Source organism: Acartia tonsa, chromosome 3 (assembly GCF_053477335.1).
Source record: "Acartia tonsa isolate MP-2025a chromosome 3, ASM5347733v1, whole genome shotgun sequence".
NCBI classification, from domain to species: Eukaryota; Metazoa; Arthropoda; class Copepoda; order Calanoida; family Acartiidae; genus Acartia; species Acartia tonsa.
The window spans coordinates 55,822,484-55,834,550 of NC_137262.1; the positions used below are offsets into that span (position 1 = coordinate 55,822,484).

Consider the following 12,067-nt stretch of genomic DNA (forward strand, 5'->3'; position numbering starts at 1 on the left):
TTCTAAATTATATTTTTTATTAAAAAATAAGCGTATAAATGATCACAGTTAATTTTCATAATTTTACAGGTAGCTAAACAAATAATACACTGCACTGGTAAAAAATATGGATAAAAATATTTAAGATTATAATAAAATGCTTGTTTTCATGTGAATAGCTCATTTTTCTTGCAGAAAAAAATATCAATAAAAGTTTCTGATTAAAAAAGTTGCAATACTCTCAATTTTTTCTTACAGACACAATAAGGATCTAGTGCAGTTCACGGTAAAATATTCCTGGTAACGATTATTTACAAAACGCTAAGAACTTTAAAGGCTGCTTACGGCAAACGGTGGATCGTATAGATTATGCTCGCTCAAAATTCTAACCGACAAAAGAAGACCTACAAATAATCTGGAATAGTCATTACCTAAATAATGCAGTTATATGCGCGAAAAAGACTTATTTTGCGCGTTTTTTCTTCAGTGAAACTTTCCCTGTGCGTGATTGGATCTTGGCTGTTGCAGATTATTTATAGGCCTTCTTATGTCGCTTAACATGGTGTGCTGGCATGTCATGTACAATCAGACCTTTGGCATCTAGCAGCCATTAAAGTTGATAGATTTTAGGAGATAAGGGGGGGGGGGGGTCGGATCTGACACTTTTGCGTAAACAGGCTTTGTCTTAAGAGTGAGATGATAGGTTATTAAAGAAAAAAGTTTACTTTTGGGGTGTATTTTTCTTATATTAAAAAAATTGGATTTGGCCTCCAGGTTCAGGTGCTGCAGGCCTCCTGGTTGTCTCTGGACAGGTAAAAATGAAAAAAAAAAATTTCAGCACCTGAACCTGGAGGCCAAATCCAAATTTTTTTTTAATTTAAGAAAAATACACCCAAAAGTAAACTTTTTTCTTTGATAACCTATCCTCTCACTCCTAAGACAAAGCCTATACTCCCTGTTTACTCAAAAGTGTCAGATCCGACCCCCCAACCCCCTCGTTACCAGGAATATTTAAAAACATGAAATTAAAAAAACATTAGTTGTAATAAATGCTGAGTATGTTTTTTTATTTGAATTCTTCATCTGAACTGCTAAACTGTTGCTTCTTGTTTCTCTGAGTGGATCTATAAAAAAATAACAAGGATGACATTATGAATTTGCACTTTTGAATAAATAAAATCTACAATTTTTTTTCTCTCACCACAACCGAAGCTTAATGGCCAGGTGGGTATTTATCAAGAACAGCTACGCCATTTTTAGGAAAGTTAGGTAGTGGTATAGGGTATTTTTATGCTATTCGACTTGGGGCTAGGTTATTCCCCCTTTCCTAATAACTAGGGACCCGAGAAAAAAATTATCACGCCTTCTTTACACAATGTTCCCTTTTTGAAAAAAAAAGTATAAGTGTCGAGGGTTACATCCACCCCCTTTAATTTACACTCAATTGATAACAAACTTTTCGAGTTATACTTAATAAACATACCTGGTTGAATTTAGGCTCTGAGTAGCAGTTGACCGCTGAGTTTGTGAGGCAAAAGCGGCCAAAATGGAGGTTTGACCGCCAGCCGCTCCCCTCGCCCCTCTAGCTCCTCCCCGTGACCCTCTACCACGAGCTCCTAGAGACAGGTAGACAGATAAAGTGATAGATTTGTTGATACAAAGTCAAGTGACTTGTAGTTACAATTTTGAGATAAATAGGTATATAGATGAGTAGATATGGTTTAAAGATAGCAAAATACTTTTAAGAAGGTTTGATTATATTACAATCTAGCAAAAGCTAATCTTTGATTCCAAAGATTAAATCAGCCTGATATATGTTTAAAGAAAATGTAATTTTCCCAGCTGCCATTAATGATAAACAGCTAAATTTAGTAAATATCTTATCGGAGTTTTTATCCAGAAGAAGTGAAACTTGGCTAAGCCTAAAATAATCCCCTTTACCTCATCTCCTCCCCACCTTCTGAATGAACGATCTGACCTATAAATGATGTCCATGTTATATACAACATAAATTCATGACAAAATTTCCTCTGTCATAATATCCACGTATATTATATCCATTTTTCAAATAGAGTTAATATCTTACCTCCTCTAGTAGCTGGCTTAGCTGCAGATGCAGTCTTAGCCGTAGTCGCTGCTCCCCTTCTACTGCTTGTGGATGTCCTTGTTGAGCTAAGTGTGCGTTCTACACTTGAGGCCGGAGACTCTTCTCCATTTGATATTTCTTCGTCGGAATCTGGTATAACGTTCACATTGCGCCTGAAAGAAAAAAAATCCAATAAAAATTTTATTTCCTGTATGTCTTCGCAAACTATTAATATCCGCTGGATTATAACAAGTTCTAAGTCATACCGAAAAATCTTGTATGGCATTGTATTTTATTAGCCCGGTCTCTCAGGGCTAAACAAAACTGGGTTTAACTTACAATCTTTATCTTTAAAGCGGTATATAAAACGATGCTATAGATTATTTTAGCTTTAATTTTTTTTATTTGTTACCTATTTAAAAATTTCTCCTTTTTGTATATTTTGTTGTTTTCAAATGTTACACAGTGTTCCAACCTTCACTCTCAAGATAAAATGCTTACAAATAGCCGAATGAGATTATATTTAAAGTGCATTTCTCCTGCCTGTCTATCTATCTAACTTTATATGTACCTGCTTGAAGCCGAGGTTCTTCCTCTTGGTTTAGCAGCAGCTGCGCCCCTAGCTCCTCTTCCCCTGGTTGGTTTAATAACCGGTTTATCCTCATCATCTGTCTGTCTATCTATCTATCCAACTAACCAAGTATCCAACTATCTATCTATATACCTGCTTGAAGCCGACGTTCTTCCTCTTGGTTTAGCAGCACCTGCGCCCCTACCTCCTCTTCCCCTGGTTGGTTTAATAACAGGTTTATCCTCATCATCTGTATGTCTGTCTATCTAATATCTATCCATCCAACTAAGTATCCAACTATCTATCTATATACCTGCTTGAAGCCGACGTTCTTCCTCTTGGTTTAGCAGCAGCTGCGCCCCTAGCTCCTCTTCACCTGGTTGGTTTGATAACCGGTTTATCCTTCTCATCTGTCTGTCCATCTATCTATCCAACTAAGTATTCAACTTTTTATCTATATACCTGCTTGAAGCCGACGTTCTTCCTCTTGGTTTAGCAGCAGCTGCGCCCCTACCTCCTCTTCCCCTGGTTGGTTTAATAACCGGTTTATCCTCATCATCTGTCTCCATGTCCTTAATTCAAGATATCTCAGTGAAGGAGTTACCTTGTTCTACCTTGTCTATAATCTATCTATCAATGCTTGTAATCTATCTACCTACCTCAGTAGGCAGAGTACCAGGCACTATCTTTCTATCTTCTCTGTTAAGTTCTACCTTGTCTATAATCTATACATCAATGCTTATAATCTATCAATCAATACTTGTAATCTATCTATCAATGCTTGTAATCTATCTAACCTCAGTAGGCAGAGTATCAGGTACAGGAACTATCTTTCTATCTTCTCTTTTGAGTTCTGTCCTGTCTATAATCTATCTATCAATGATTGTAAACTATCTATTAATACTTGTAATTTATCTATTAATGCTGTAATCTATCCATCAATGCTTGTAATATATCTATCAATGCTTTTAATCTATCCATCAATGCTCGTAATATATCTATCAATGCTTGTAATCTATCTATCAATGCTTGTAATCTATTCATCAATGCTTGTAATCTATCTATCAATGCTTGTAATCTATCTATCAATGCTTGTAATCTATCTACCTACCTCAGTAGGCAGAGTACCAGGCACTATCTTTCTATCTTCTCTGTTAAGTTCTACCTTGTCTATTATCTATCTATCAATGCTTGTAAGCAATCTATCAATGCTGGTAATCAATCTATCAATGCTTGTAATATATCTATCATTGCTCGTAATATATCTATCATTGCTTGTAATCTATCTATTAATGCTTGTAATCTATTCATCAATGCTTGTAATCTATCCATCAATGCTTGTAATTTATCTATCAAGGGGTGGGTTTTTAATGCAACCATCTCGTAATCAGTGATTAAATGGCACTTAGAATTCGAATTTCGATCTGAAATTTTGCATGAGTAATCCTTGGTAGGTCTATTTTCCCTAAATCGAACAAAAAGTTGGAAAAGTAACGGCTGGCGGCTGGCAGCTCAGCCGTTTAGCCGTTTTTTTGCCTATTTTCAGAGCAAATTTATCATTAATTACGTAGGAATCAACTTTTAAAAACATATTTTGGGTTTACTTCATGGTAAATGATAGCAATAACCATTTTTTAAATTTCTAGTACCAGCTGCTAAACGGCTAGAACCGGCTGAAAACGGCTGGGAGCTGCCAAGAGTATGAAGGGTAGATATGGGTTGTGACGTATCTAGGGGTAGGTTTTTATGGCTGCTGAGCTCAAAAATACTACCAAAAATAGTGGCGGCCCATCCATATGGCAGCTGGGTAACAGCTGCAGCTCAGCTGGGAGCGGCCAAGAGTAGAATGAGTAGATAGGGCTTGTGACGTGTCTAGGGGTATGTTTTTAAGGGTGCTGAGCTCAAAAATACTACCAAAAATAGTGGCGGCCCGTCCATATGGCAGCTGGGTAACAGCTGCAGCTCAGCTGGGAGCGGCCAAGAGTAGAATGAGTAGATAGGGCTTGTGACGTGTCAAGGGGTAGGTTTTTATGGGTGCTAAGCTCAAAAATACTACCAAAAATAGTGGCGGCCCATCCATATGGCGGCTGGGTAACAGCTGCAGGTCAGCTGGGAGCGGCCAAGAGTAGAATGAGTACATAGGGCTTGTGACGTGTCTAGGGGTAGGTTTTTATGGGTGCTGAGCTCAAAATACTACCAAAAATAGTAACGGCCCATCCATATGGCAGCTGGAAGCAGCCAAGAGTAGAAAGAATAGATAGGGATTGTGAGGTGTCTATGGGTAGGTTTTTATGGGTGCTAAGCTCAAAAAAAACTACCAAAAATAGTGGCGGCCCATCCATATGGCAGCCGGGTAACAGCTGCAGCTCAGCTGGGAGTGGCCAAAGGTAGAATATATAGATAGGGCTTGTGATGTGTCTGGGTAGGTTTTTATGAATGCTGAGCTCAAAATTACTACCAAAAATAGTGGTGGTCTATCCATATGGTTGCTGGGTAACAGGGGTATGTCTGGGCTCAAAAATACTATCAAAAATAGTGGCGGCCCATCCATAATCCATATTGCAGCTTGGTAACAGCTGCAGCTCAGCTGGGAGCAGCCAACAATAAAATGAGTACATAGGGCTTGTGACGTGTCAAGGGGTAGGTTTTAATGGGTGCTAAGCTCAAAAAAAACTACCAAAAATAGTGGTGGCCCATCCATATGGTTGCTGGGTAACAGCTGCAGCTGTGCAGTAAACCGTTGTTTAAGACTCAGCTGTTAGCACTTTTTGGGACTATTAAAGGATAACCAAATATTGAATATTTCAGTATTGATTTAGTTGTTAAACAGCTGAAATTGGCTAAGAACAGTTATCAACAAATAAAAGTAAAAGTTTAAGACATAGGTAGCTTGTAATGTGTGGGGTAAATTTTTATAGGTGTCAAGCTTATTAATACTCCCCAAAAATAGTAAGGCCCATCCATATGGCATCAGGGTAACGGCTGCTGCTCAGCTGTAGCTGTTACCCAGCGGCCATATGGATGGGCCCCCACTATTATTGGTAGTATTTTAGAGCTCAACACCCCCATAAAAAGTTAAAAACCTACCCCTAGAAATGTCACATGCTATATCTACAACATATACTTTTGGCTGTTGATAACTGTTTTCAGAATTAAAAAAGTGTTACTAGTAATATGTCCATGAAATAAAGTTATAATGTTAATTAGGAGAAGTTTAATTCTACTGAAATAATAAGTATATTTTTTGATATTCTTTACACGTCACAAGCCCTATGTACTCATTTTACTCTTGGCTGCTCCCAGCTGAGTTGCAGCTGTTCACACCAAGCTGCAATATGGATGGGCCGCCACTATTTTTGGTATTTTTTTTGAGCTCAGACCAACCCCTGTTACCCAGCAACCATATGGATGGACCACCACTATTTTTGGTAGTAATTTTGAGCTTAGCATTCATAAAAAAAACTACCCCTAGACACGTCACAAGCCCTATCTACTCATTCTACTCTTGGCCGCTCCCAGCTGAGTTGCAGCTGTTACCCAGCTGCCATATGGATGAGCCGCAACTATTTTTGGAAGTATTTTTGAGCTTAGCACCCATAAAAACCTACCTCTAGACACGTCACAAGCCCTATGTACTCATTTTACTCATGGTCTCCTAGCTGAACTGCCGCTGTTACCCAGCTGCCATATGGATGGGCCGCAACTATTTTAGGTAGCATTTTTGAGCTCAGCACCCATAAAAACCTAACCCTAGACATGTCACAAGCCCTATGTACTCATTCTACTCTTGTCCGCTCCCAGCTGAGCTGCAGCTGTTACCCAGCTGCCATATGGATGAGCCGCCACTATTTTTGGAAGTATTTTTGAGCTCAGCAGCCATAAAAACCTACCCCTAGACACGTCACAAGCCATATCTACCCTTCATACTCTTAACAGCTCCCAGCCGTTTTCAGCCGGTTTTAGCTGTTTAGCAGCTGGTACTAGAAATTTTAAAAATGTTTATTGCTATCATTTACCATGAATTAAACCAAAAATAAGTTTTTAGGTAGCATAAAAACCTACCTCTAGACACATCACAAGCCCTATCTACTCATTCTACTCTTGGCCGCTCCCAGCTGACCTGCAGTTGTTACCCAGCTGCCATATGGATGGGCCGCAACTATTTTAGATAGTATTTTTGAGCTTAGCACCAATAAAAACCTACCCCCAGACACGTCACAAGCCCTATCTACTCATTCTACTTGGCCGCTCCCAGCTGAGCTGCAGCTGTTACCCAGCTGCCATATGGATGGGCCGCCACTATTTTTGGTAGTATTTTTGAGCTTAGCACCCATAAAAACCTACCCCTGACACGTCACAAGCCCTATATACTCATTCTACTCTTGGCCGCTCCCAGCTGAGCTGCAGCTGTTACCCAGCTGCCATATGGATGGGCGGCCACTATTTTTGGAAGTATTTTTGAGCTCAGCAGCCATAAAAACCTACCCATAGACACGTCACAAGCCATATCTACCCTTCATACTCTTGGCAGCTCCCAGCCGTTTTCAGCCGGTTCTAGCCGTTTAGCAGCTGGTACTAGAAATTTAAAAAATGGTTATTGCTATCATTTACCATGAATTAAACCAAAAATAAGTTTTTAAAAGTTGATTCCTACGTAATTAATGATGAATTTGCCCTGAAAATAGGCAAAAAACGGCTAAACGGCTGAGCTGCCAGCCGCCAGCCGCTACTTTTCCAACTTTTTGTTCGATTTAGGGAAAATAGACCTACCAAAGATTATTCATGCAAAATTTCAGATCAAAATTCGAATTCTAAATGCCATTTAATCACTGATTACGAGATGGTTGCATTAAAAACCCCCCCCTTATTGTAATCTATTTATCAATGCTTGTAAACTATCTATAAATGCTACAACTTATCTATCAATGTTTGAAATCTAACTATCAATACTATCAACGCTGCAATCTATCTATTAATTCTTGTAATATATGAATCTACCAATGCTTGTAATCTATCTATCAATTCAATGCTTAGAATCTATATAATATATCTATCAATGCTTGTAATCTATCTATCTACCTCAGTAGGTACAGTATCAGGAACAGGAACTATCTTTCTATCCTCTCTGTTGAGTTCAGCCCTGGCTATTTCAGCTTCCTCCTCCTCATTGACACTACTCTTGAGTCTCGCAAGAGCTGCCTCAAAATCATTATCATCGTCGTCAAGGTCTTCTTCCTGAAGCAAAGACAACTTTATACAAGTATAAGACGACATTTAAGAGAAAATAATGACATTTATTTTTTAAAAAAAAGACGACTTTAAGTATTATAAACGAGTCACGACATTTAAAATTGAGAAATACAAAGAATAGCCTCAACTTCTACTTTTACTTACATTAAGAAGTTGTTTTTGTCTCCGTTTCAGCTGATTTTTGAGTACAAATGAGATGGCATCATTGTCTGACTTGTTGATATAACTGTTAACTGCACTGTTCAGACCTCTCACTGACAGAATATTCAGTTTGGCCTGTAAAAATTTTGTTCTAAATTATCATAATATTCATCCAGATTATACTTATATAATGGCGAAAAAATTATCCAGTTCATGCTTGTGTAAAGGTGGAAATTAATTCTAAACCCTTCCCTAAAATAGTTATAAAACACACCTGGACCTGGATTCTACTACAGACAAACAAAAAGTTATTCCAATTAATGATACCCTCTCCTAAAATAAACCACATCTGAACCTATAAGAAGCTCCACTTAAAAAAGGAGGTCCATATAAGTTCAGCGATTAGTGAGATCCTACGCTACTATCAGAAATACAAAGTAGCTTGATGTCTGTCCGTCCATCCGTCCGACTGTCTGTCTGTTTGTCCGTCTGTCTGTCCCTTAAGATCTCGGTAACCGCTGAACCGATCGGATTCTACTCTTCATGGTATATACCTATTGGTCCTGTGGTGGTTTTAAGCTATTTCCTTGGGAGTTGGGACACCCCTTACCCCCCAAAAAACAAAAAAATCCCCCCCATTTTTTAAAAAATTTTAAATATGATACTGGGGCAGATCCAATTTTTTTCCCTGAAAATTTTTTTTAATTACCTCTTGGGGCACAGCCCCTAGAGGCTAGGGGCGAAGCCGCTAGCACTTACATAATGGGTAAAAATCATCCAGCTCATGCTTGTGTATTGGTGAAATATATTCAAATTCATTGTACCCTTCCCTAAAATAGTTGTAAACCAAACCTGAACAAATAAAAAGTTCCACTTTAAAGGAGGTACATATCAGTTCAGCGGTTAGCAAGAACCTACGCTAGAGACAGACAGTTAGACATCCTGTAACTTTTGTGTAATGTTATAACACATACAAACCTTAGAGTCAGGATCATCAAAATATTCATTGATATAATCTTCAGTATTCCTGCTTCCCCCACCTGGTAGGTGCTTTATCTCTACCTTTCCAGTTATCTCATCCTAAACATTTTCATTGTTACCAAAGAAGATTTTACAGGAAGCATTTTACTGATATCAAAGAGTGATATGCTGTTTAGGAGTTTTGGAAAGGAAGGTGGTTTAAGTTAAAACCGTTAGACCTAACTTCGAATTTAAGATTCTATAGGGACAAAAGTAGTTTTTTAAGTATCAGTTCCCCCCCACCCCAAGCACGTGGTTGGGGGGGGGGGGGAAGACTGTTGATTTGTACTAATTTGTGTTACTCAGAAACCACTAGAGATATAAGGAGCAAAGCTTGGAATTATACTTCGGTAGGCCTAAAGTCACTTGAATATATCACCATCCCCTCACCCTTCTATCTATGTAGGGGGAGGTTACTTACAAACTGAAATAAATGGGAGGGCGAAAAGGGGGGTCGACTGTTATGGGTTAATATCAATAATGCATATTGGGTAAAAAATACATATTTTAAAGTTGTTTACCTTAACTTGTCTTTCAGTAATAATTCTCTTCTTGTAGTGTAGCAGATGGGCTGGATTGGCTACTCGTCCCATATAGTTATTTCCAAACCTTAACAAAAGAAGCTTAATTTTCAGTTGTTGTAATGCAGCTGTATCGAACAAATGGATTAATTCGAGAAAATATTTAGTAGTTTTAGCCGATTTTTTCGTGATTTTGTGAGGGGCTACGATTTGTTGTAAAGACGTCCTTTTGTCTGTCCCCAAATTTTCTTTGATTTATTTCACTTCTTTGCTGTACCCCGGGCTAACAAAACAGTGTTGATTTTATGATTTTTTTTTATTCGTAGAAAATTGTTATACAAGATTTTTCAGTATGACTGAGAGCCGGTTCTAATACACTGGATATCAATTGGTTGTGGGGCCATAGAAATAGAAATTACCTGACAGGGTTTAGCTGATGTCTTTCATCTGAATATTCTATCCTTAATCTGATCAATGGCAATTCTCCCTGATGTTATTGACATGGATAAACATTTATAAACAGGGATGACAACATCCATAAGCAGCGAAGCACAAAAACGTGGATGGGAATGTGTACAAGTAGATTTAAAGTGTATTTTTAAAATCAAGAATAGATTTATCGGAGAAAATAAACACGAAACCTTGTTTCATTTTGTATGATGACGACATAAAAGATGCTCATAACAATTGGAAAAGTTATTTTGAATCTGATATCCCAACAAAGTTTGAAAATTGAACCAAAAACACCAAAGATGTGGGAAAATTTGTAAAACATATAAAAATAGCCCAAAACCTGCTAAAAGGCAGTCTGACTGCCATGTTTGTTTTCTAAAAACGACAGGAAATTTAATTTTGATATCTATAACTGAAAAATTTGAAAATCGGACCATAAACACAAAAGATATGGAGAAAAATGTGAAAAATATATAAATAGCCTAAAAACTAAAAGGGGTCCGATTGGCTTCCATGTTTTAAACTTAATTATGCTCTATATTAATGGGAATGTTGACAAGAAATTTCAGCCTTCTATCTTAAACAGGAGCCGAGAAAATCACGTTTTCCCTATTCTGTCTCAGACGGACAGACGGACGGACGGACATTTCGAGTAGCATCGCTACTAAAAACATAGAGACGCAAAATATGTAAAGATATAAGATAAGAAATAAAAAAGGAAGCCTTTTTGACAAAAATAAAATATTTTTGTCCTTATGTGTACAGATATCAAAAGCTACGAAATTCGAAAATCTGAATAACACAAGGTAATGGTATAGATATGAAAAATTTCGGATAAACATACAAACACATAGGCAAATAGACACCCAACTACTACCTAGAATTATTTTTTTATTTTCCAATCCTTTTAGTCAAATTTTTTTTTAATCTGATGAAAAAAATATCTACAAAATTATAATACCCAGGTATATTTGCAAAATAAACTTTAATATTTGAGAGCTGATAATTAAGTATTTATGCAACCACGCAACCTATTAAAAAACAAGGACACTATTAAAACCACCCGATACAAAACGATTTTGAAGACCATTGTTTTGAAGGTCCTTAGGGCTACATAAATGATGAGAAATAGTCTTTCTCGTATTCATTCGAATCCGGTGGATAGGAACCGGTTCTCATCCATACGAAAAAACTATGTCTAGCATCGTATAATATCCAGCTTTCTACTAATATAAAAATGTACAATCATAAGAAAAAAACCAGTTTTTTTAGCCGGTGCCTTCGGCGCCTCGGGGATAAAAAAACTAGTTTTAATCTTATAATTGTACATTCTATTTCCGCAGAAAGCCGTTTATAATACGATGCGAGAAATAACTATTAATTTTACTAAAACGTATAAATATAAATAGATCTAGGTTCCTAAAAAAGTATGTAGAAAAACGAGTTATAGGTTGCATAAATCGGAATCCAATAATTCCACCAAAAATGTAATCCTTATCCTTGTTCCTGCCTGCTTTGGATGTCCAGTAAGTTGTGCCTGAGCCTGTTCAATCATGTCCTCCACCTCCAGGCTAAGTTCTTTCTCAATAGCTGCCTGTAAGTCAAATATATTCATACATTATGTATTGTGTTCAAGGACGAACAAGCTTTTTTTTTTTGGGGGGGGGGAAGGGGTAATCAACCCTTTACCCACCGACCCCCCCCCCCCCACCCCTTGGACGTCCCTGATTGTGTTGTAGTTGATGTTAAGTCAAATTGCAGGTAGAGACAACCAAACTTAAATTATCCAGGGAGGGAGGGGACATTGGGGTGTTTATTACACTAGTCACCAAAGTTTTATAATAACGTTTTATTTTTCGTTAGGTTAACAGCTTAGGGAACTTTGGTTGGTTGGTTCATCAAGTCGAGTGTCCGAACATTTCAACCACTAATTGAAATTTACCCAAGGGGTAATTTGTGTATTATCGTTAGGGATATACATCAATTTATCGGCCATTGTCTTATCCCTTTAAATCCCTGATGAACTCTAAGTGGCTGTCCTTACCT

General features: G+C 37.6%; 1 protein-coding gene across 2 annotated transcripts in view; it reads right to left on the minus strand.

The window, feature by feature from the left end:
• The window catches only part of mre11 (double strand break repair nuclease mre11), a 21,914-nt gene continuing 9,847 nt past the window's right edge, over window positions 1-12,067 (minus strand). The window contains exons 11-21 of one of the 2 annotated variants that reach the window (XM_080154604.1): window positions 11,532-11,615; window positions 9,988-10,055; window positions 9,569-9,656; window positions 9,006-9,107; window positions 8,031-8,162; window positions 7,716-7,871; window positions 3,099-3,208; window positions 2,066-2,238; window positions 1,463-1,595; window positions 982-1,103; window positions 1-250 (exon numbers count right to left, since the gene is read on the minus strand). In XM_080154604.1, coding sequence (XP_080010730.1) covers window positions 1,046-1,103; window positions 1,463-1,595; window positions 2,066-2,238; window positions 3,099-3,208; window positions 7,716-7,871; window positions 8,031-8,162; window positions 9,006-9,107; window positions 9,569-9,656; window positions 9,988-10,055; window positions 11,532-11,615 — 1,104 coding nt within the window. In that variant the 3' untranslated portion in view covers window positions 1-250; window positions 982-1,045. Of the gene's footprint in view, window positions 277-981; window positions 1,104-1,462; window positions 1,596-2,065; window positions 2,239-3,098; window positions 3,209-7,715; window positions 7,872-8,030; window positions 8,163-9,005; window positions 9,108-9,568; window positions 9,657-9,987; window positions 10,056-11,531; window positions 11,616-12,067 lie in introns of both variants that reach the window. The other variant, XM_080154603.1, reaches the window with a different exon arrangement.